The sequence below is a fragment of the Loxodonta africana genome, chromosome 5, assembly GCF_030014295.1.
Source record: "Loxodonta africana isolate mLoxAfr1 chromosome 5, mLoxAfr1.hap2, whole genome shotgun sequence".
NCBI lineage: Eukaryota > Metazoa > Chordata > Mammalia > Proboscidea > Elephantidae > Loxodonta > Loxodonta africana.
Genome location: NC_087346.1, coordinates 76,661,772 through 76,688,576, shown reverse-complemented (window position 1 = coordinate 76,688,576; position 26,805 = coordinate 76,661,772). Strand labels below are relative to the sequence as shown.

General features: G+C 36.1%; 1 protein-coding gene across 4 annotated transcripts in view; it reads right to left on the bottom strand.

The window, feature by feature from the left end:
• CNOT6L (CCR4-NOT transcription complex subunit 6 like) overlaps positions 1-26,805 on the bottom strand; it is a 132,240-nt gene that overhangs the window by 53,989 nt on the left and 51,446 nt on the right. For 3 of the 4 annotated variants that reach the window (XM_010594117.3, XM_023553333.2, XM_023553335.2), the window contains exons 2-4: positions 17,826-17,947; positions 14,452-14,638; positions 13,047-13,132 (exon numbers count right to left, since the gene is read on the bottom strand). In XM_010594117.3, the coding sequence (XP_010592419.1) occupies positions 13,047-13,132; positions 14,452-14,638; positions 17,826-17,937 (385 nt within the window). In that variant the 5' untranslated portion in view covers positions 17,938-17,947. Of the gene's footprint in view, positions 1-13,046; positions 13,133-14,451; positions 14,639-17,825; positions 17,948-26,805 lie in introns of those variants that run through there. The other variant, XM_023553336.2, reaches the window with a different exon arrangement.

Genomic DNA, 26,805 nt, shown 5'->3' with positions numbered 1-26,805 from the left:
ATACAAAAATTAATTCAAAATGAACCATAGACTTAAATGTAAAACAGAAAACTTTAAAACTTCTGGAACAAAATATTCAAGAAGTCAAACACTTCTTAAATGCAACACCAAAGATATGATTCATAGAAGAAAACAACTGATAAAATGGACCTTATCAAAACAAAAAACTCCTTGAAAGACACTGTTAAGAAAATAAAAATACAAGTCACAGGCTGGAGAAAACATTTGCAAAACACATATCTAAAACAGGAGATGTACAAAGAATATATAACAAACTCTCAAAACTCAATAACGAGAAAAAAAAAATAATAAAACCAGGCAAAGATCTGAATACACATTTCACCAAGGAATATAGTATGTACATGGCAAATATGCACATGAAAAAGATACACAGTACCATTAGTCATTAGAGAAATGAAAACTGAAACTACAATGAGATATTACTACAGCCCATCAGAATGACAAAAAAATGAATACATACATATTAATGATACCAAGTACTGGCAAAAATGTATAGCAATTTCCTTACCTTTTGGTGAGAATGCAAAATGATATACCCACTTTGGGAAACAGTTTGGCAGATTCTTAAAAAGTTTAACATACACCTACCATACAACTCAGCAATTTGCCCCTAGGTATAGCAACCTGTTAACCAAACTGACTGCTGCTCAGTAAATTCAGACTCATAGTGACCCCACAGGACAGAGTAGAACTGCCTCATAGGGTTTCCAAGGTTGTGATCCTTACGGAAGCAGACTGCCTCATCTTTCTCCTGCATAGCGACTAGTCGATTCGAACAACCAACCTATCAGTTAGCAGCCACTTAACCACTGTGCCACCATGGCTCCTTGGGTGTTTAACAAAGGGAAATAAAAGCTTCTTTCACCAAGAAATTTGAAAACAAATATATATAGTGCCTTTATTCCTAATTGTCCATAACTAGAAGCAGCCCAAACGTCCTTCAGCTTGTGAATGGATGAAAATCTCTGGCATATTCATACAATGGGATACCTTAGTAAAAGAAATCGATACACAAAATATGAATGAATCTCCAATGCACTGTTGAATAAAAGAATCCAAACTCAAAAGGCTACATACTATGTTTCTGTATAGGGCATTTTGGAAAGGTAGTTGTCAAGGGCTGAGAGTAGAAGGAGGTGTTGAATTCAATGGGCACAAAGGAATTTTGGGAGGCAATAAAACTGTTCAACTTCTTGATTGCAGTGATGGTACATGACTTCATATATCTGTAAACATTCACTGAACTGTACATCAAAGAAGTAAACTTCACTACATGTAAATGATACTTCAATTAAAAAGTTGCTAAAATAAAATTTACTGTGTTGGTGTTAGGTGCCATCTAGTTAGTTCTGACTCATAGCAAGCTTATGCACAACAGACCTAAATACTGACCAGTTCTGCACTATCTTCACAATCGTTGCTATGTTTGAGTGTATTGTTGCAGCCACTGTGTCAATCCACCTCATTAAGGGTCTTCTTCTTTGCTCATCCACTACTTTACCTAGAATGAGATTCTTCTCCAGAGACTTGTTCCTCCTAATAATATGACCAAAGTACGTGAGACGAAGTCTCGGCATTCTTGCTGTTAAGGAGCATTCAGGCTGTACTTTCTCCATAGTTGTTCATTCTTCTGGTAGTTTAAGGTATATTCAATATTCTTCAGCAACACCAAAATTCAAAGACTTCAATTGTTCTTCAGTCTTCCTTATTCATTGTCCACCTTTTGCATGCATGTGAGACAACTGAAAATACCATGGCTTGGGTCGGGCGCAGCTTACTCCTCAAAGTGACATCTTTACTTTTTTAATAAAGAGGTCTTTTGCAGATTTTACCAATGCCATGTATCCTTTGATTTCTTGACTGTTGCTTCCATGGGCATTGACTGTAGATCCAAGTAAAATGAAATCATTTACAACTTCAACATGTTCTCCGTTTATCATGATGTTGCTTACTGGTCCAGTTGTGAGGATTTTTGTTTTCTTTATGTTGAGGTGTAATCCATACTGAAGGCTATGGTCTTTGATCTTCATTAGTAAGTGTTTCAAGTCCTCTTCACTTTTAGCAAACAAGGTTGTGTCATCTGCATAACGCAAGTTGTTAATGAGTCTTCCTTTAATCTTGATGCCGCGTTCTTCTACACATAGTTCAGCTCCTCAGATTATCTGCTCGGCATACAGACTGAATAAGCATGGTGAAACAATACAACCCTGACACATACCTTTCCTAACTTTAAACCACACAGTATCTCCCTGTTGTGTTCCAATGACTGCCTCTTGGTCTATGTACACGTTCTACATAAGCACAATTAAGTGATCTAGGAATTATCATTCTTCACAATGTTTTTGATAATGTTATGATCCACATAGTTGAATGCCTTTGCATAGTCAATAAAACACCGGTAAACATCTTTCTGGTGTTCTCTGCTTTCAGCCAAGATAGATCTGACATCAGCAATGATATCCCTCATTCCATGTCGTCTTTTTGAATCCAGCTTGAACTTCTGGCAGTTCCCTGTTGATGTACTGCTGCAATTGCTTTTGAATGATCTTCAGCAAAATTTTACTTGTATGTGTTATTAATGATGCTGTTCAATAATTTCCACATTCTATCGGATCACCTTTCTTTGGAATGGGCACAAATATGGATCTCTTCCAGTCAGCTGGCCAGGAAGCAGTCATCCAAATTTCTTGGCATCAATGTGTAAGCGCCTCCAGCACTGTGTCCACATTTGTTGAAACATCTCAATTGGTATTCCACCAATTCCTGAAGCCTTGTTTTTCACCATTCCCTTTAGCCCGCCTTGGACTTCTTCCTTCACTACCATCAGTTCTTGATCATATGCTACCTTCTGAAATGGTTGAAATGTCAGGCAATTCTTTTTGGTACAGTGACTCTGTGTATTCCTTCCATCTTCTTTTGATGCTTTCTGTGTCGTTCAATATTTTCCCTGTAGAATCAATATTCCAATCGAGGCTCGAATTTCTTCTTCAGTTCTTTCAGCTTGAGAAATTAAATTCCAAGCGTGTTCTTCCATTCTGGTTTTCTAACTCCAGGTCTTTGCACATTTACTCATGTAATCCATGAGGGCAGTATTAATATATTCAAGGTACAATTTCAAGAGTAACCACTAAGAATCAAGAAATAAAAGTGTATACTTCCAAACCAATAGAAAGAAAGCCTATACAATGAGAAACAATCAGTGGCAACTGCCCTGGACATTAACTGGAACTTACACACAGCCTGGAGACCCCAGTTCAGCAGTAATGTAGAGCAGGCTAACCAGACTCTAATGAGACACCTAGCAAAGCTATGCCAAGAGACCAAGTTGGTATGGACAAAAGCACTGCCTATGGCCACAAAGAGTGGAATCAAAAGGTAGTATGGCAGTTACAAGTACAAAAATATCAATATCGCTATTGCAGTTAAAAGTACAATAATTACAATAGATGTTGTAACAAAACTTGGGAGATGAAACACAAACAATACTTAGAGGTAAATTTATAGCCTTTTTTTATATTTGATATATTTCTACAGCCTTTTTTATATTTGAAAATAAGTAAAATCTAAACATGAATAAGCCATGTGCTCAACTTAAAAACAGAGAAAAAATAAAATAGCAAACTTACAGGGTACAAGGTCAATGCACAAAAATACACTAGCAATGAGAAATCTAAAACAAAATAATAGAAATGATTCCACTTACAAAAGCACCTAAGAGAATAAAATACCGAGGAATAAATTTAACCAGAGATGGGAAAAACTTACACAATGAAAATTATAAAACACTGCTAAAAGAGATTAAAGAAGACTTAAGTAAATGGAAAGGTGTTCCTTATTATTCATGGATTGTTAAAATGTCAGTACTACCCAAAGTTATGTACAGAGTCAAGGGGATCCCAATCAAAATTCCAATAGCCTTCTTTACAGAAATGGAAAAATTAATCCTCAACTTTATATGGACTGGAAAGAGGCCCCAAATAGTTAAAGTAATGTTAAAAGAGAAGAACAAAGTAGAAGGGCTTATACTTCCTGATTTTAACACAGTATACAGCTACAGTAATCAAAACAGCCTGGTACTTGCATAACAACAGACAAATGGAATAGAACTGAGAGTCCAGAAATAAAACCATTCACCTATGATGTACTGGTTTTTGACAAGAGTGTGAAGTCCATACAATGGGGAAAGAAGAGTATCTTCAATAAATTCAACAAATTCAAAATGGATTAAAGGCCTAAATGTGAAAACTAAAATCAGACAATTATTAGAAGAAAATGCAGGGGTGATGCAGGCCTACCTTTTAAATAATAATAAAAGCACAGACAGCAAAAGAAAAATAAGTGGGACCTCATAAAAATTAAAAACTTTTGCTGATCAAAATACCAAAAAAAGTGAAAAGTCAAGCTACCAACTAGGAAAGTATCTTCAGGAAACATATATCCAATAAGAATCTAATAACCAAAACATATTTAAAACTTTTACAACTTAGCAACAAAAAGACAACCTAATCATAAAATGGGCAAAGAACCTGAAGAGATATTTCACCAAAGAGGACTTTCAAATGGTCACAAAACACATGAAAAGATGATCAACGTCATTCGCCATCAGAGGGATGCAAATAAAAATCACAAAACCTTTATCCCTTGCTGGTGGGAATGCAAAAATTGTACAGCCATTGTGGAAAACAGCATAGTGGTTCCTCAAAATACTAAAAATAGAACTACCATACGACCCAGCAACTCCTCTCCTAGGTATATATCCAACACTTTAGAAGCAGAGACTCAGATACTTTTACACCAATGTTCGCTGCATCACTGTTCACAATAGGCAAAAGGTGGACAACAACCTAAATGCCCATCTGCAGATGAATAGATTAAAAAAAAAAAGTGGTACATACCACATACAATGGAATACCACTCAGCCAATAAGAGAAACGAAGTCTTAATACATGCTACAATATGGATGAAGCTGGAAGACACTATGCTGAGTGAAATAAATCAATCACAAAAGGACAAATATTTTATCACCTCACTTATATAAAAAGACAAGAACAGACAAATGTATAGAGATCACAGTTGATTAGCAGTTACCAGGGGTATGAGGGAGGAGAAAGGGAGGGTTATTAATCATGAAGTACTGAGTTTGGGTTTATGGTGATGGAAAAATTGCACTGATTAAGGGTAGGGTTGCACAGTTGATCAATGTAATTGCTGCCAATAAGTTGTATACCTGTAATATTTGAATTGGCAAAAGTTGTAGTTGACAATAGCATAAATAAATAAATAAATAAAGAGTAGCTTATGTATATCCAAATACCTCATGGGATTTTGTTCCTTGGTTTAGAGGTTTAGGGTCATGGTTTCAGGGGACATCATAGTTATTAATTGGCCTAATAACATGTTTATTGCTTCTGTTCTACCTCCTAGTTCATTGCATAGTGCCTGGGGTATTAAAAGCTTGCAAGGGACCATCCAAGGCACAACAATTGGTCTCTATTCGCCTGAAACAACAGAGGAAAAAGAAGCATCAGGAATAGGAGGAAGAACTGGAACAACAGGGGGAAGAGGAGAGTCAGGAATAAAAGGAGGAGGAAATGGATCATGTGGCTAACTGCCCCAATCAACAACTGCCTTCTATGCCATGAGACAGAAGAACTGGATGGTGCCCCACTACCATTACTGAAGATTTTGATCAAAGATTCCATAGAAGAATCCTGATCAAAAAGGGGACAATGGAGAGCAGAATTTCAAATTCTCATAGATCCACACTTTCTGGAGCCATGGAAACTACATAAATTCCTGAAACTATTGCCCTGAGTTAATATTAAACCTTGAACCACAAATATCCCCTTAAGTCTTCTCAAAACCAAATGATAGTTTAGCTTAACTAGTAAAAATGTCTGCCTTGAGCAGTGTGCTCTTTTAAGATCTATCTAAATGAAATAAAACTAACAACAGCAACTTGAAATATTAGCTAAGAAATTAGGGGGCAGTAAGTTTCTGTTAGTTGGGGAGGAACAACTTGGAAAAGGAGGGTAAGGATGGTGGCACAACCCAAAGAATATAATCAGTGTCATTGAATAGTACACAGAAATTGTTGAGCTTGTATATGTTTTGCTATGTATATGCTCAACAACAAAACTAAATAATTAAAAAGAAAAAATAAAATAAATTCAGACAAAATAGAATACAGAAGGAAGACAATAAACATAAAAACAAATATGACACCATGAACATTCCAATAGCATTTTTTGCAGAAAAGTCAATAATCAAATTTATATAGAACAGCCACAAATAGCCAAAGCGATCTTGGAAAGGAAAAACAAAGTAGCAAGACTCGTACTTCCTGATTTCAAAACAAACTATAAAGCTGTACTATTCAAAAAAGACTGGTACTGGTATAATAACAGGTATATAGACAAATGGAACAGAATTGAGAGTCCAGAAATAAACTCACACATCAACAGTCAATTGATTTTCAACATGGGTGCTAAGTAGATTCAATAGGGAAAGAAGAGTCTCTTCAATAAATGGTGGATTCCCACACCCAAAAGACTGGAGCTGGATCCATACTTCACACCATATAAAAAAACTATTTAAAATGAATCAACAACCTAAATATGAGAACTGTTATTGCTGTCGTTAGGTGCCATTTGAGTTGGTTCCGACTCATAGCAACCCCATGTACAACAGAACAAAATACTGCCTTTTGTTTAAGACCACTGCTGAAGCCACTGTGTCAATCCATCTCAATGAGGTTCTTCCTCTTTTTCGCTAACCTTCTACTTTACCAAACATGATGACGTTCTCCAGGGACTGGTCCTCCTGATAAAATGTCCAAAGTACATAAGAAGAAGTCTCGCCATCCTTGCTTCTAAGGAGCTTTCTGGCTGTACTTCTTCCAAGACAGATTTGTTCGTTCTTCTGGCAGTCCACGGTATATTCAATATTCTTTGCCAACACCACAATTCAAAGGCGTCAATTCTTCTTCAGTCTTCTTTATTCATTGTCCAGCTTTTGCATGCACATGAGGCAACTGAAAGCACCATGGTTTGGGTCAGGCGCACCTCTTTCAAGTGTTGAAAAGCAAAAATGTCACTTTGAGGCTAAAACCCCAGCATCTGGCACAGAATTAATGCTCTTAAATATCTGCTGAAAGATTGGGGGAAAAAAGCAAAGGAGAAACTAACACAAAACTCAGAACAGAGTAATCTCTGTAAGAAAAGAGGAAGATGTAATCATGAAGAAGCACACGGAAAATTTAAAAGATACAAGGGATCTATACTGACAAGGTATTATTATGCCTATTTCCCTATAGTCCCACCAATAGTATATTTTATCAAATGTTTGGAATTCTCCCAATCTGATCAGTGAAAATCATAATTGAGTACAGTTTCAATTTGCATTACTACTACTATATATAAGTTTGATGTACATTCTATTATTTTAGAATCATTTGTATATCCTCTTATATGAACATTTAATGTGCTTTTACCAGATTATTCTTTTTCTCATTGATTTCCAGAAGCTCATTACATAACACAGGAACAAGTACTCTGTCTCCTATATGAATGACAATTACGTTTCTCAAGTACATTTAAAAAGGTACTGAGAACTTTGTGTAATGTATCTATTTTAAAAAAAAAACCTTGCCAACAAGTCAATTCCAACTCATAGTGACCCTATACGACAGAGAACTGCCCCATAGGGTTTCCAAGGAGTGGCTGGTGGGCTATTGTTTTCTTTAAAATGTGTTACTCTTTTATGTTATATTTCATGAATAAAAATATGTACATAGTAAAAGTCTTCTACTACATGGTTCATTTTATTTTGAGGGAGGTAAGTAAATCTTGGAAGAAAGCTAGAATTTTTCACAATTACTGAAGTCCTAAATTTTTTATGATCTAAGGCATCAATGTTTAGTGCCTAACACACTCTTTGATCCATATGTGAAAGAAAGTATTGCTTTACACTTTAGTACATAAATTTTAAATAACTACATGAGAATTCCTTTTACTTACGCCTTTTCTTCCATAGAACTGATACATTTTTCTGTTAACTGATTTAAGAGAACACTTCCAACTTTCTGGATTTGCTATGTCTATAGTTTTTAAGTAACCCTGGTGGTACAGTGGTTAAGCTCAGTAGCTAACTAAAACATCAATGGTTGGAACCCAAGTCACTCCACGAGAGAAAGATGTGACGGTCTGCATCTGTAAAGATTACAGCCTTGGAAACCCTATGAGGCAGTTCTACTCTGCCATACAGGGTCACTATGAGTCAGAATTGACTCGATGGCAATGGAGTTTTTTGTAATACTTTTTTAAAAGCTCTTCTTATCCTAACTCAAATATTCTACTTTCCACACACTCTTCTCAAATCTCACAGTAGAATTTCTAAAGATTATTTTGTTGGGTCAGGATGGTCCAATTATTAAAATTTTGAAAGACAAAATGAAATCTCATAGGTAGTCCATTCTCATTGTTTCTTTTTAAAATATCACAGTCCTATTTTCACTGGCTAATGCTTTTCAGAAGTAGACTGCCAGGTCCTTCTTCCTAGAAACAATGCCGGAGATCGAATGATAGAATTTTGCAAGACTAACAACTTCTTCATTGCAAATACCTTCTTCCACCAACATAAACAGCGACTATACACGTGGACCTCGCCAGATGGAACACACAGATATCAAATTGACTATATCTGTGGAAAGAGACAGGGGAAAAGCTCAATATTATCAGTCAGAACAAGGCCAGGGGCCGACTGTGGAACAGACCATCAATTGCTCATATGCAAGTTCAAGATGAAACTGAAGAAAATCAGAGCATGTCCACGAGAGCCAAAATATGACCTTGAGTATATCCCACCTGAATTTAGAGACCATCTCAAGAACAGTTTTGATGCATTGAACACTAGTGACCGAAGACCAGATGAGTTGTGGAATGACATCAAGGACATCATGTATTAAGAAACCAAGAGGTCACTGAAAAGACAGGAAAGAAAGAAAAGACCAAGATGGATGTCAGAGGAGACTCTGAAACTTGGTCTTGAGCGTCAAGCAGCTAAAACAAAAGGAAGAATTGAGGAAGTAAAAGAACTGAACAGATTTCAAAGGGCCTCTCGAGAAGACAAAGTAAAGTATTGTAATGACATGTGCAAAGAGCTGGAGATGGAAAACCAAAAGGGAAGAACATGCTCAGCGTTTCTCAAGCTGGAAGAACTGAAGAAAAACTTCAAGCCTCGAGTTGCAATAGTGAAGGAGTCCATGGGGAAAATGTGAAACGACGCAGGAAGCATCAAAAGAAGATGGAAGGAATACACACAGACATTATACCAAAAAGAATTAGTCAATAGTCAACCATTTCAAGAGGCGGCATGTGATCAGGAACCGATGGTACTGAAGGAAGAAGTCCGAGCTGCTCTGAAGGCACTGGTGAAAAACAAGGCTCCAGGAATTGATGGAGTATCAATTCAGATGTTTCAACAAACAGATGCAGCACTGGAGGTGCTCACTCATCTATGCCAAGAAATATGGAAGACAGCTTCCTGGCCAACTGACTGGAAGGTATTCATATTTATGCCTATTCCCAAGAAAGGTGATCCAACCCAATGTGGAAATTATAGAATATCATTAATATTACATACAAGCAAAATTTTGCTGAAGATCATTCAAAAATGACTGCAGCAGTATATCGACAGGGAACTGCCAGATATTCAGGTCGGTTTCAGAAGAGGACGTGAAACCAGGCATATCATTGCTGATGTCAGATGGATCCTGGCTGAAAGCAGAGAATACCAGAGGGATGTTTAACTGTGTTTTACTGACTATGCAAAGGCATTCGACTGTGTGGATCATAACAAACTATGGATAACATTGTGAAGAATGGGAATTCCAGAACACTTAATTGTGCTCATGAGGAACCTGTACATAGATCAAGAGGCAGTTGTTCAGACAGAACAAGGGGATACTGATTGGTTTAAAGTCAGGAAAGGTGTGTGTCAGGGTTGTATTCTTTCACCATACCTATTCAATCTGTATGCTGAACAAATAATACGAGAAGCTGGACTATATGAAGAAGAACAGGGCATGAGGATTGGAGGAAGACTCATTAACAACCTGCATTATGCAGATGACACAACCTTGCTTGCTAAAAGTGAAGAGGACTTGAAGTACTTACTAATGAAGATCAAAGACCACAGCCTTCAGTATGGATTGCACCTCAACATAAAGAAAACAAAAATCCTTACAACTGGACCAATAAGCAACATCATGATAAACGGAGAAAAGATTGAAGTTGTCAAGGATTTCATTTTTCTTGGATTCAAAATCAACAGCCATGGAAGCAGCAGTCAAGAAATCAAAAGACGCATTGCACTGGGTAAATCTGCTGCAAAATCTTTAATGTGTTGAACAGCAAAGATGTCACCCTGAAGACTAAGGTGCGCCTGACCCAAGCCATGGTATTTTCAATCACATATGCATGTGAAAGCTGGACAATGAATAAGGAAGACCGAAGAAGAGTTGATGCCTTTGAATCGTGGTGTTGGCGAAGAATATTGAATACACCATGGACTGCTAAAAGAACAAACAAATCTGTCTTGGAAGAAGTGTGGCCAGAATGCTCCTTAGAGGCAAGGATGGCGAGACTGTGTCTTACATACTTTGGACATGTTGTCAGGAGGGATCAGTCCCTGGAGAAGGCCATCATTCTTGCAGAGTACAGGGTCAGCGGAAAAGAGGAAGACCCTCAACGAGGTGGATTAACACAGTGGCTGCAACAATGAGCTCAAGCATAACAACGATTGTAAGGATGGCGCAGGACCGGGCAGTGTCTCGTTCTATTGTGCGTAGGGTTGTTATGAGTCGGAACCAACTCGATGGCACCTAACAACAACAACAACAGTCCTATTTTAAATGCTCAATTTTTTTTTGACACAAAATACCACCATGCAGCCATTAAGACTGATATAAAGATTAGTTCAAGTTTTACTGTCCTAAGAACACAAAGCTACATTCATTGTTGTTACTGTTAGTTGACATCAGATCAATTCTAACTCATGATGATCCCAGTGTGTGCAGAGTAGAATACAGGGTTTTCAAGGCTATGACGTTTCAGAAGCAGATCACCAGGCTTGTCTTCTGAGACACCTCTGGATGGGTTCAAACCATCAACCTTTTGGCTAGTAGTCGAGCACTTAACTGTTTGTGCCACCCAGGGATTATTCATCAGGGACATTTTACTCTTTCAGTGCGTTCCCGTAAAGCCATTCCTGTTCTTACTATCTTAAACTTTTGAAAAAAGGCAGGAAAGGGTCTGGTTTTCTTTCATTTCTGAAAGTCCTTTGCTCATTTGTATTGGATTACTTTAACAGAACGTGGCACTGCCAGAAAACTTGGCAGATCCTCATAAAAGAAAAAGGCCACATACAGATATTTACCATAGCATAAATTTCAGTTTAATAAAAGGAACTTATCCACAGGCATGAACAAAGCTAAGTTATACCTAGTGAAGCTGAGCTGGTGCCTGCCTTGATAGGCTAGAGTTCTAAGAAGAGATTTTAACAAATGTGAATCAGTGGACAAAAGGCCACTAGAATCAAAGGCCAGTGAAAATCAGTAGTTTAAAAGACTTTAACATTTTATCTAGTAAAACAGAACAAAGAAGTAAGGAGACAAAATATTTTTAGAATGATTCATTTAATTGATACCTCGTCTAAACTTTCTGAGAACATGTCTCTATGGGACATAACATGAAATAAAGTTATGAAACAGTAAGAAATGTAATATTTGCTTTTTCAGGAATGTTGCCTAGTACAAAGGGTAAGTCAGTAGTCCACTAGGTTCAGCAGTAAATTATTCATTTGTCTTTGATGTGGTCTATCAATATACAGGAGGGACACACCTGCTCTGATTAATGTAAAAAGAAACAAGGGTTATTCTTAGTAGAAACAAAGCTACAATTTGTATATAAATTTATAATAATCATTACAAAAGAAAGTTTAAATTTCATACTTCATGAAAGAAAATGTAAATTTCATACTTCAGGAATCAACCTAAAATTATAAAGAGTGTTATGCATCCCATAATTTTTTAATAGAGAAAAAGGCTTGTCCTAGCTGGATGGCTGTTTCAACTATACTTATAAGAACAGAAAATAGAAAATAAGAAATGTCACAACAGTTAAATTTCAAATACCTTGGGTTAATCCTTGGGAAAATATTTTAGATAGAAGTATTCCCCTTTATTGTACATGCTAAAAGTATCAATAAAATCTATAGAGAAACTAAAAACATAAGATTTAGACCGTTCATATAATCATCCAATTTACAAAAGGTTGACTATATAACGAAGTCTAATACCATTTCTGTCATGTCTACCAATAAAATCAGCATTCTTCCTATTCTTATTCATGCTTCTTACTTATTGTCGCATCATATAATATTAAAAAAAAAAACAAAAAAAACCTGTTGCCTTCAAGCAGATTCTGACTCATAGCGACCCTATAGGACAGAGTAGAACTGCCCCATAGAGTTTCCAAGGAATATCTGGTGGATTCAAACTGCCTACCTTCTGGTTAGTAGCTGTAGCGCTTAAGTACTATGCCACCACAGCTTCCTATATAATATAAGCAAATGTAAATACAGCATTTTCATGGAGACTCAAACAGTCTTTTAAGAAGGAAAATAAAATATGTGAAAGTATGTATTTTCCAAGGCTTTGATGTTTATTCTTCAGAAGCACTAAATAAAACTTTTAACCAACACCTGCATTTAGTCCTCTGAATTCAAAAATAAACGCTTCTTCCTATGCTATGCCACATTAAAGAAAATATTAATTTCAATATTTATGTAAATTGAGTTGGCTTTTATCCCAAACTGAGATGAGATAATGAGAGGGTCATGCATTTTGCATGAACATGTTGTATTTATAATTATTACAGTTAATTTTTAGTATTATATTATAATGTTTTCCCTCAGAACACCTCAATACTTAGTAATTAACACTACCTGTTTTTTTAATCACTTACCTTTCAAACCTAGAGTTTGTAGCTGGAAGAGCCGACCAAGTTCATAAGGCAAAACCCGTAACAGATTGTTATTTAAAAGCAATTCCCTGTTTTAAAAAAGGACAAACTTATTTTAGTTTAATATACCAGATTTAATGAATACCTATAATTGTGGTTCTTCTTAACCTTCCTTCCAAAATACCATGAGAGATGTTTACAGTCAAGCCATATTTCTGTATATTTATCTAAAAGTCTTATACAATATTCAAATACTACAAAATGTGTAACTGCCACAATTATTAACAGTGTTCCTATGATTTACTCATTCTCTAACATAAATTAACGTTACAGGTTTAGGAGCTGTGTATCATTCTCAGGCTAGGTCTACCCCCTCTTTCCCAAAATGCCTATCAAACGCAAATCAGAGTGACGCCATTTTATAGGTATCCTTTTTTTTGAGCCTGAATTTCCATAGGAAAAAAAGTAATTTTTTTAAACAGACTTCAGGATTTAACTACAATTAGTAGTAAATCACCAGCATCATTTTTCATAACTGATTACAACTATAATCCTGTCAAGATACTATGATGGACGATCACTGACATGGGCCATAAACATGAAAAGGATGCACAGGCTAACACAGATAAAATCTAAGTTTATGATTGTGAATATTTGGGCAATCTATATAGAAAAAATAAACAGAACCCTCATTATTGGATAACCAGAAAGCTTAAAAGAAAAAAAAAGGTGAAAAACGAATAAAACACACAGTTAAAGGGATGGTGATGAGCAAGATTCTAAATCAATATAAATGTTTAAACATGTGAGAACAATTTTTTAAAATTCCTACTCAGCAGATGAACAAAGCAGTAAGGCAATTATTGTTTTTTATTGGGAAAATTTATACAAGGTCTCGAGATTCCTGCAAAAATTTCTCCCATGAAGAAATTCTTAAAGGATACTGAAGGATTAGGAATGAATCTTTATTTTCAGGTTTTAAGGATTCCTTATGGAGTTGTAATGTGAAATAAAGTATATACCTTGTCCTATGTAAAAAAGATACGTTCCTAAAAATTTTACTTATAAGCAAATCATATTTTCCTAATTATTTCCTACTTGCCTTATCAGATACTTGAGCTTAAACTGGGGCTTACATTTTTAACCCCACGTTGCCTCAAGTTTGTTGGAACATGTTGATAATACAAGCACATTTTTAGCCAGGAACTCCAAACTTACAGGAAAAAAAAAAAAAAAGAACCGTTCACTGGAGGTCAACTCAAGCACTGTGCGCTAAGACAGTTATGCTACATCGTTTGATCTTCACACACACAGAAATCCAACTGTAAGATGAGTAATATCCCATAATTTACTTATTTAGTAAATTTAGATTATAATACAGAAAGTCATATCTATAATATTTCCTCACCTGAGAGACACCATGTTTCCTAGTTCTGCTGGTAAACTTCTGAGTTTATTGGATGACAGATCCAGGTAAACCAGATTATGAAGCTTGGCAATATCAGGTGGAATGCGACTAAGGTAATTGTCATTTAGGTGCAGTGCTGTCAAGTGTGTCAATGACCAAAGTGATGTACTTAAGCTCCGCACTCTACCTAAAAGGCAAAATATTGTGGCATAAAACTCAAGATCCAAGATGAAGACTGCAAAACAGCAAGGACTAAAAAGTAGTAGAAAAGGCTGCAAATATATGATATTGTCTTCTGGGCATTTTAATTTTGTATTTAATGTCATTGATTGCTTCTAAACACAACTGGCCCTCCTTCAATTCCACATCACTTTCTCCTGAGAGGACCCCTGGTGGCGCAGTGATTAAGAAATTGGCTGCTAACCAAAAGGTCAGCAGTTCAAATCCACCAGGGCTCCTCGGAAACACTATGAGGAGTTCCACTCTGTCCTACAGGGTTGCTATGAGTCAGAATCAACTCGATAGCAAAGGGTTTGGTTTTTGGTTTCTTCTCCTAAGAACCACTCTCTCATGGACCTTTCATGTATTAAACAAGATTTAGCATAATGAGGAGACCCTTGGAGTCATGGTGATCATATCGCCTCAAAGACAAAGCATGGCGTTGAATGAACTTTTGTGGTAGCACAGCCCTAATTTTTTTTTTTTTTAAGTTATAGTTTTAACAAAAGTACATCTCACATACTCCATGAAATTTAACAGTGCAAAGCTTATCCATTTCCAGGGCCTGGATTAATCCACAAACATTGAACAGAAAAGAGGAATTACTATGACTTAGATACAACCTCAGATTAGCCACCAGGAAAACCATTTTACCCCCAAAGCAGACATCTCCTCCAGGTTTCTGATGTTACAACTACAGGTTAACAACACTGGTTTAAGGTTTTGCATCAAGCACAAAATACTGAAGGAAACAGTCACAGATTAAGTGTCATCATTCAAGGTGTATCTGATGGCTACATCAAAACATGTACCAGAAAAGGTCAGGAGACCTGGTTCAGGGTTCCGATTTTTATCATTTACAAGCTATACAAACCTAGACAAATTACTGAGCCTCAGTTTCTAAAAAATCAGATATTATCTTTAAAAAAAAAATTTTTTTTTCTTCACCTTACCTTACAATAAGGGTTAATTATACAAAATATATAAAGATATTTTGTAAACTATACAAAGGTAAACCGTTGCCGTCAAATCACTTCTGACTCATAGTGACCCTATAGGACAGAGTGGAACTCCTCATAGGGTTTCCAAGGAGCAACTGGTGGATTCAGACTGCCGACCTTTCAGTTAGCAGGCGAGCTTTTAACCACTGTGCCACCAGAGCTCCTTACAAAGGTAAAGTGGCATTTTAATTATATATCACTTTCCTAGGGTAGAGTCTGATAATGAGGAACAGCAGAAGGTAGAGTGGGCACAAAGTTTCAGAGGGAAAAACTTAGTTTTCATATAGCTATTAAGGAGTACATTCAAATGCAGATCTCTCTGGGGCTCTTTCTACCACAGGTTCCCTCCTGCTGCCTAAAATCAGATTTAAGGTGCCAACTGGGATTTTGTATTTTATAGGAAATAAATTTTTCACAGGAATAAAACGCTGGTAAAAGACAAACTTATTTCAGCTTTACCCACGGTTTAGCCACAATCTGGGGTGAGTTTGTTTCCCAAGCGGCATTTTGCAAGAGAGTCCCTGACAGTACAACAGTTAAGTGCTCGGCTACTAACCTATCCAAAGGTGCCTTGGAAGAAAGGGCTAGCGATCTGCTTCCAAAAGGTCACAGCCATTAAATCCCTATGGAGTGTAGTTCTGCTCTCAAACACATGGGTTGCCATGAGTCAGAATCAAATTGGCAACCGATTAAAGACATTTCTGGTTGTCACAAATAGCAACTACTGGCACCTCCAATCACTGGAAAAGGACATCACATTTGGCAAAGTAGAGGGCCAATGAAAATAAAGGAAACCTTCAATGAGACGGATTGACACAACAACTGCCAACAATGGACTCAAATATACCAAATATCATGAAAATTGTGCAGGACCAGGAAACATGCTGTTCTATTATACATAAGGTCATCACGAGTCAGAGCCAACTCAATAGCAACTAAGCAAACAACAAGTGGCATCTAGTGGGTGGAGAACAGGGATACTGCTAAACATCCTACAAGGCACATGGCAGCCCCCCTACCACAAAGAGTTATACAGTCTAAAGTGTCACTAGTATTGAGGTTGAGAAATCCTGGTTTAACCTAAAAGTATTTATTCATATTTATCCTTTTGATTATTAGTCACCTATCCACCAGTTACCTTTTAGCTAAATTTACAGGTAAGCCTTGCTATTGATATTATAATACCAGTTTAATGCTTCCAAATAAAAGGCTACTAGGGAAAAACTACATTCTATGTATATTCTATATTGTGCCAATTCACAAGAGAAAAACAGTGCTTATACTGTTTTTAATAAACTATTAATTTTGTAATAGTTTCAGATTCACAGAAAAGTTATCAACATATAATACAGAGAGTTCCTATAATTCCTCATTCAGCTACCAACATTAACATCTTACATCACCATAGTACATTTGTCGAAACTAAGAAACCAATATTGGTACATTACTTTTAATTAAACTCCAGACTTTATGTGAATTTCACCCATTTTTACATTTTTTCTGTTTCAGTATCTAATCCAGGATACATTTTCATCTTGCCTCCTTAGTGTCTTCTAGTCTACGACAGTTTTTCAGTCTTTCTTTGTTTTTATCATGACTTTGACAACTTTGAGTATTACTGGCGAGGCATTTTGTAGAATATTCTTCCATCTGGATTTGTCTGATGTTGTTCTTATGATTAGGCTGGGGTTATGAGTTTTGGGGAATCATTCTATTTTAACAAATTCTAAACATGTATAAAGGATTCGTAATACAGATTTTGTTAGAACTAATAGCTTCTGGGTTTCCTACTCTGCCAACAGTGGGTGATAGGAGAATGGCAAAGATTTCAGTTTGAAAAATAATTACTCTGTAATAGCCGAAACAAAATCTATTAAATCAAGAACCCGGTTTTATTTAGAAGCTAAACTCCCAAAGTCCTCAATTCCAGATGCAAACTTGACTCAAGCTAATTAATCTCAAAAGAGTGAGAACAAAGACATGTAATCACATAAAAAAGATACACATTAGTATCTCAGTGTCTTGCATTTTTCCATTAGCCCACCTAACTAAAAATGTACAACAAAGAAACAAATACAGCAATACTCAAATCTTGTTCATTATTGCTATTATAATCACCCAAATCCTGGATTAAATGCTTCAGACTCTACTCACCCGAGATCTCTAATTCTGCCCAGTGAGATTTTTTCCCATTGGCTACCTCCTCTGCTGACATGATGGTATAAATTCTGCGAGGATCTGGTGGATCATATTTTTCCTTTGGCATCCCTATTAGTCTGTTTAAAAAAAAAAAAAGATTAATAATTATGACAGTCTTATAAAAAATAGAGAAAAGAGAAAACGGGATGGTAAGTTTCATTTTTTTACCTCCCCTTGCCAGGCTAGTTAGTCATTTTATACCACAAATTCCTAGTTGAAGGAAAACTACATGACTTGCGGCATGTGAAGATCTTACAGGAACTCAGTAACAGATGCCTAAGGGAAATTACAATTAAGCAATGACACAGGGCTTTGCTGTAAATCTACTCCAGCCCTTCCCCTTCATTTAGCTGTCATGCTTTCAACCAGTTTCCTGAGTGTGCTATGACTAGTCTAAGAATCAGGGTAATCCTATCCTGCTTGCCTTAGTGATATTCAGATATCCCACGCCTGAGACAATTAATACATGGCATTCCTCTTACTACACAGATTAGTTCAGAAGTACCTAATAATCACAAAGCTTAAGATTCATTCTATGTTTATGGGAGGGGCAGTCTTCTCTCTTCTGCTGGTTACAAATAAAGAAGAATATAGCCCAGATTGCTTTTGGCAGTCATCCATCAACTATAAAAGAAGCCAGCCTAGAAGGCAGAGTCTAGAAAACAGAGAAAGAAAGCCAGAGTACACAATCATACCTGCACCACTTCCAAACATTAGGTTTTTCAGATATGCAAGCCAATGTATTTCCTTTATTATTTAAGCTAGTTTGAGTTGTGTTTTCCGTTACTTGCAATCGAAAGCATGCCAGTTAGGGTAACCACATATCTTGGTTTTCCTGGGCCGGTCTTGGTTTATACCTGTTGTTCTGATGTAATTATTAATAACACTCCTTTTCATACTCAAAAGTATTCAAGTAAGTTGATGACTTATACAGTCACCCTAGTCAAAACTAATATTATGCAGTCTTCTTCATGTAATTGCCAAAATAATCACAACCCTCATCAATAATGACCAACTAGACATGAAACTCCTCAAATGCGCCATGTATGAAGCAGAGGACAAATGGCCCTAAAAAGAACCAATCAACAGATCCAATGTAAGAATTTTTAAAAAATAGTTTCCATTGATTCTGACTCATAGTGACCTCGTGTGCATCAGAGTAGAACTGTGCTCCACAGAGCTTTCGATGGGTGATTTTCTGTAAGTAAATTACCGAGCCTTTCTTCCAAGGCACCTCTAAACCAAAAAACCAAACCTGTTGCCATCGAGTTGATTCCGACTCACAGCAACCCTACAGGACAAAGTAGAACTGCCCCAGAATTAAGGCACCTCCTCTAGGTGGACTCAAATGGCTAACTTTTTGTTTCTTAACAGTCGTGTGAGTCGATCATTTGCACCACCCAGAAATTCCAGTATAAGAATTACTGCTTGGTAATTGACAAAATAAGTTCCTGGGTCATGCAAACAGTTTGTACTCAGCTACTACCTGGATTGTTGGCTTTCTGAATCCACCCAGCAGTGTCATGAAAGAAAGTCCTAGTGATCTGCTTCTGTAAAGGATTTTCTTGGCTATAATCTTTACAGGAGCAGACCTCTAGGCTTTTCTTCCTAGGCACTGCTGGGTGAGTTGAAACCACCAACCTTTCAACAAGTAGATTAACACAAATAGTCTGTGCTACCCAGGCACCTTATTTTAAAACACACGCTAAACCTAAGTGTCCAAATGGGTCTGTTTCTAAAAAGACTTTAGAACACATGGGAAATAGTAAAAATTACATTTGAGTGATCTAAAATTTGTTATATACATAGAATTAAGAAAAGTTGGTATTCTATTATATATCAAAAAACCAAATAAAAGGGGAGAACCAAAATTTCCCACACCATAATTTTTCCTCATATTTCTTAAGGGAAAATAAGTATTACTTTCCACTTACTGCAAGGCAAAAGGGACAAAAAGAAAAGTTTTCCAGATCTCCTCTTCTATTAATAGTAACTAGTTTCCAGGTTAAGCTCTTCAGCTCTCCAATCTTATCATTCAATTTGGGTGATTCTAAACCATATTTTATTTTCAATAAATGTCCTAGAACTTCACACAGCATACCAAAAAAAAAAAAAAGATTGTTTTCCACAGGGAAAAAATTGCTTTCTACCACATGTAAAATGCTTTTGAAAATAAAGTTTTTGGGAAACAGGTTATTCAGAATTTCTGCTGTGCAACCATAAGGCACATGTGCTTCTGTAGATACTTCTGCATACAAAAACAAGATTCTATGTAAGTCAAACCAAATCAAACAGATTCAGATCCAAAGATATGTTACATGATCCATTACTTAGAATGAGAATGGGTCAAAAACAAAGACTACTAAATTTGTAAACACATAGGTTTAATTATAGGTATTTTTTATAAACCATTGGGCATGGGTTTAGAGGATAATTTAAATTGGTTGTTTTAATTCTGGCTCTAGAATAGTATGTTCCTTCAGAGGACTATGTGTTTTTTCTGTATGAAAGCATATAATTTTTATATTTCCATACAGTTTCTGCCACACAGTAGACACTTAATATGTATTTGTTAATGATCATATGCTTAAATCTACTGCCTTCCTACCTTTCCCATCTCACAATTAACAGCCAACACTTCTCTAAAAGGTAATCTCAAGAAATGCTAATTAATCCTCGTGTTCTATTTTCCCAGTTTTAAAATCTAGATAGAAGAGAGGTTAATAATCTTTTTTTTTTTTTTCTGGTCCTCCAAAACTCTAATCTCTGAAATAACTGCTATATAAAACTGTATTTCTTTTATTTACATTTTTTGCAAGTTTCCATCTTTGTAAATTAAAACTCACAAAATCTCTTCTTAAAAAACAGATCTATAAAATGTTTACCAATGTCTACAACACATAATAACAAAAATAATATCAAATACTACATTATTAAAGGTCAGAGGTGTCTGTTGGACTTGATTAGGATGCCAAAAAGAATACAACTCACTTAATTCTTCAAAATGAATCTAAATTTAGATTTGGATTATCTGATTAAAGCTAAAAAAAAAATTTCATTCAGGGAACCAATTTAGCAAAGTCTACAGTTATTATGATCACTACTCTCCCAAACATCAGGTTTCCAAACTGTGCTATTAAAGCCTTAAGAAAACTCAAATATAAGAAATAAGCATTATTGAATCCTCCTGTTCAGCTTCATTTTCCCTCTTAGATTCTTAGCATCAACTTTCCACATTGGAGTTGTTGTTAGTTGTCATAGAGTTGGAGACATACTATAAAAAATTATTTCATAATGATTGAAAATATGAAATAATTTAAATGTAATTTAAATCTCTACATGTGACATTCATGATGTAGTTTCTAACAGCCTCATACATGAGTCACTCCAAGGTTTAAATACTGGCCAGTGAATATTTTTCAACCAAGGAACAGAAATGCTTTATTTTGGAAAACCTAGCAGCCAATTTCTTTTCCTATCTTTCTTTTCAAGTTGATCAAGGGGCAGGTCTTAATTGTTTTTTTCCAAGAGTTTCTAATTTCTACAACATCTTACTCAGTTCTTCAAGTACCCTACCCCACTAAAAACCCTCCCATTTTATCAGCCTAATTCATACTGGGAATTCATACTGGGAATCCTGATTACACAGACATGTAAACTAAAGCCCCTTCACGACACAACCTTTTTAACTTCCCCAGTCTTCAACTCCTTGTCAACACTATGAAAAATGACTCCATAAAAAAATGAAAAATGACTCCATACAGGTCCCCAAATAACTACATAAGTTGCTCTGAACCTGCTATCCACTCTCCATTCCTAGGACTTCAGCATTTCACCTATGGAGCCCTTCCAGGCGCCACTGTCCAATTTCTGAGAATAACTGTCAGTCCTGGACAATGGGTCTGGTTATCTCCTACTTCTTAGTTCCTATACGAACTATCCTGAAAGTAAACAAGTTTTAATCTCCTTTGCCAAAGGCTGGTTAATCACTATCACATAGTGATGAATTTCATAAACTTATTTCTCAGATAGTCTTCTGTTCCACAAAGTGAAAACTTCAGGTAAACTTTTAAAATACTGACTCCATGGAAATGTATTTTACTTTTTAAATTACAAGCAATATTATATGTAGTACTACAGTTACTCTACATAGAAATTTTAAATTAGCATTTCCAAAGCTGTAAATACAAGATACCTACGTAACATGCTATTTCAATGAATAGCACATGATAAAATACATAGGAAATATACCCAAATATACTATGGCTAAGGAATTCCATGTTTCACATACTTTGGATGTGTTATCAGGAGAAGCCAGTCCCTGGAGAAGGGCATTGTGCTTCATAAAGTAGAAGGTCAGCAAAAAAGAGGAAAACCCTCAACAAGATGGCTTGACACAATGCCTCAACAACGGGCTCAAACACAGCAATCAATTGTGAGGATGGCATAGGACTGGGCAATGTTTCATTCTATTGTACATGGGTCACTATAAGTTGGAACTGACTCAAAGGCACACAACAATTAAGGAATCCCAAATCTCAAGTTTTATATCTGGGACTAGGAAGATAAAGCAGCATACTTTCCCTTCCCACACACACACAAAATAAAAATCTTAGACCAATCACAGCAAGGTGAACTGTAAATATAGGTCATCTAAAGCAGCTTATAAAAACAGCAGCCTCTAGAGCGTGTGTAAAGATATAAATCCTGCTATTAAATCATAGCCTCCCCCTCACCAGCTTCTCTAAGTTTAAGATCATTGTATCTCAGTCTATATAATGCAACACAATTCACATTACCTCATTTAAGATTCATGCTAAGAAAGTGACTCTAGCTGAAGAGAGAATGCTACCACAGACAGAGTGTTTCAAAATCAAAGATTTCTATCTAATTCAGTGCATTCAACCCTTAAACTACAAATCATTACACATGCAATTATTTCCATAGAAATATTAAATGATCATCTCAACAGCGTTCGCAGAAGCAACATTAGGCATAGATGAAGATGGTGGCAGAGTTCCCAGAATTTAAAGAATCTAAAATTAAGCCTACATTAGCTATTTCTGCTTACTTTTTAGAGCAAGATGTCAACAACTTGTTACATTTTATATGTTCACAGATAAATCTGTCTCATGTTGGCATTTATTCCTAAAGGCTATAGAAGGGAAAACAGATCATTTGTTATTTGCTGAATATCCACCTTGACAAACATCCCTCCTTCCCACCTAACTTCAACAGCTATGAGCTTCCTTTCTAAGAAAATGTCTAAATTTACCTTCTTTAGACAGGGATCACAATACAGTATACCGGACAGAGCTGAAGAAAAATGTAGAACAAAATTCTAACGCAAAAAGAAAGACCAGACTTGCTGGCCTGACAAGAGGCTGGGGAAACACTGAGAGTATGGCCCGTGGACACCCTTTCAGCTCAGTAATGAATTCACTCCTGAGATGCACCCTTCAGCCAAAGATTGGACAGACCCATAAAACAAAAGGAGACTAAAGGGGCACACCATCCTTGGGGAAAGGACTAGAAGGCAGCAGGGGACAGGAAACCTGGTAATGAGGAACCTAAGGTAGAGAAGGGAGAGTGTTGACATGTGCGGTTGTTAACCAATGTCATAAAACAATATGTGTACTAACTGTTTAAAGAGAAACTAGTTTGCTCTGTAAACCTTCATTTAAAGTGCAAGAAAAAAAAGAAAAGAAAACCCTATGAAGCAATTCTACTCTGTAGTACATGCGGGCACCATGAGTTGGAATCAACTTGGTGGCAAAATAAATAAAAAAATAATTTTTTAAAAAATATATTTTAAACTTCACTAAAACTAATAAGGTAAACCTGCCTTTGAAAAATAAATTTCTACATTGATGCACAAGTAAAAAAAAAAAAAATTTACCTTCTTTAACAAAACAGAATAGCCCTTACACTGTATCATTTTTCAAGTTTCTATTTCCTCACCAATATCTATTTTTAGCTATACACGACTATTAATCATTACAACTCTCATACAAAATGCATACCTTAACTAAATGGACTCAACAGCTGATAACAAAAAAAACAGCACCCAGCAGATCGCACTGTATATAACAAAAAAAAACACCTGTTGCCAGTTGAGTCAATTCCAACTCATAGCAACACTGTATATAGCAGAGTCAATTTGAAAAAAATAAAGATTGATGGCAATCACAAAAGCTGAGAAGATACTATAGGATAAAGAACAGTTGCAATCCTATTTCACTTCCATATCACAGGCCTCTAGATGGTATCTGTCTTTAAGAATGTATTTAATGAAAGTGTGTAGATGATAAAAAATGCAAACATTCAAAAAAGACCCCATTTGAAGTTTACATGTTTTCTCCAGCTCTGTGACTCATTTGAAATAAACAAAACCTTCTATGTTTTATGATGGTAAAGTCATGTACCACTGTGAGAAATATAACCTTAGATTGTGGAGTCCCATGTTTCTAACCTGCTTAACATTCATTTGACAAATATTTGTTGTATGTCGACTACTGTCATTTATTGTACCAAGCACTAGGAATTCAATAGTGAACAAGGCGGGCATAGTCCTTGCCCTTAAGGACCATATGCTATTTTCAATAAAGTTATAAAATATTTTGCTATCAAACGATTGTATAAGGAGTTTGGCATTTCTTATTACTTTTTTTCCCCTTCACCAAGTAGTTGCATTGCGCCCCCCCCCCCCCCGCATTTGTCACTCTTCTGAAATGAGTAGGACAGCTAAGGGAAAATAAAACATTCTCATCACAAAGGATGAGGGCAATGGAGAATAGAAAACCTCTAGAATGGTCAAGTATAGGTGGAGAGGGTAAAGAATTCCCAGGACAAGAATGGCAAGTTCTGAATGGCCTAACATTGGGGAAATGAGACTGATGATAACCAACTTAAATGCATCATCAGTACATTTAACTTAAAGTGGTAACAACTGGTTTCCTAACCCAGGGATCATAATTATTTCTACAGTTCTTACTGGCAAACCAAATAATTAGACTACAGTATTCACAAGGACTCTTTTCCTGTTTAGAATGTCTTATTTCTAGCCAGTTTATTCTTAGGATCTACTTTATGTCCCAACTCAAACTAGCTACCTACCCAAAATACATAAACATATGTGGCAAAAAAGCTCCTGGGTAAAGATGAGATTATATTGGTTGTTATACTTCTTTCCAAAGGTATTGACTTTATGCAAATTCAAAGATAACTATAAGAAGCTTCTGGCTCTGGAAAGGGATGAGATCAGAGTCTACTTGGCAGTTAAAGTGCTACAGGGAGGAACAAGAAAAGAGAAAGAACTCAAATATACCTCCTCTGCATATTTAGAAATTTTCTCTGATATGTGGGTTATCAGAAAACAACAGCAGCAACACAAAACATAAATAACTCCTAAAAGGAAAAATGGAGACCTGGAGTTTTGGATCTACCAACTACTGAAAACTTATAAAATAATGTTATTATTAGACAAGATTTATTTAATTTCATTAACAATCAATTTCAATAACCAAAGCTCATGGTTTTTCTCCTATCATTCCAAATTAAGTCTCAGTATGCACCTAACAATCATTATGCTTTAGTATCTTTTGTATTTGACTCCCATTTCTCTAAAAATATTGAATATGATCTACTTATCCCACAGATTAATGGGACATAATTAGTATAGAACAAATTTTCAATATTAATTTTTCTAGAAAAACCATGATCTCTTCTCCCCACCCCTCCCTATCTTTCCACTTTTTTGGTTTAGCCTATGTTTTCTATTTCTTGATGTGTGTGTGTGTGTGTGTGTGTGCTCGCGCACGCAATACATATGCAGTATATATATATATATATATTGCAAACAAGAAATCAAACAATGTATTGCACTGGGCAAATCTGCTGCAAAAGACCTCTTTAACTTGTTGAAAGGCAAAAATGTCACCTTAAGGACTAAGGTGTGCCTGCCCCAAGCCATGGTATTTTCCATCACCTCATATGCATTCGAAAGCTGGATAATGAATAAGGAAGACTGAAGGAGAACTGATGCAAGTGAAGAATACTGAATATACCATGGACTACCAGAAGAAGAAACAAATCTGTCTTGGAAGCCAGAATTCTCCTTAGAAGCAAGGATAGCAAGACTTCATCTCACATACTTTGGACGCGTTATCAGGAGGAACCAGTCCCTGGAGAAGGACATCATGCTTGGTAAAGCAGAGAGTCAGCAAAAAAGAAGAAAATCCTCAGCGAGATGGACTGATAGAAAGGCTGCAACAATGGGCTCAAACATGGCAACGACTGCATGGATGGCACAGAACCAGGCATTTGCTTTGTTCTGCTATACACAGAGTAGCTAAAAGTCTAAATCGACTCAATGGCACCTAACAAGAACAACAGAGAGTGTGTGTGTGTTGTTTCTCATCTCTTTCAATGCCTATCAAAGTCCTATCCATACTTCATGGGTTAAGTCACCTTTTACCTCTTCTTCAGTACATTTACTCTTGTAGAAATCAACAAACTGAATCTAAAATTTATATGGAAAGGAAAAGGATCAAGAATAGCCAAAACAAAACAACAACAACAAAAAAAAACACAAACTTGCATGTGCACACTACCTGATTTCAAAACTTACTATACAGCTACAGTAATCCAGGAAGCTTGATATTGATGAAAGGATAGACTCACAGTTCAATGGAACAGAAATGACAATCTAGAAATACTCCCACCATACATACATGGTTAACAGATTTCCAACAACTGTGGACTCTTCAACAAATGGTGCTGGAGCAACTGAACATCAATATGCAATAAATAAGTAAGCCTCAATCCGTATCTTGCACGGTAGACAAAATAAACGTACGATGGATTGTGAATTTAAATGTAAAAGCAAAGCTATAAAAGTTCTAGAGAAAATCTTTGTGTCCCTGGATTAGGCAAA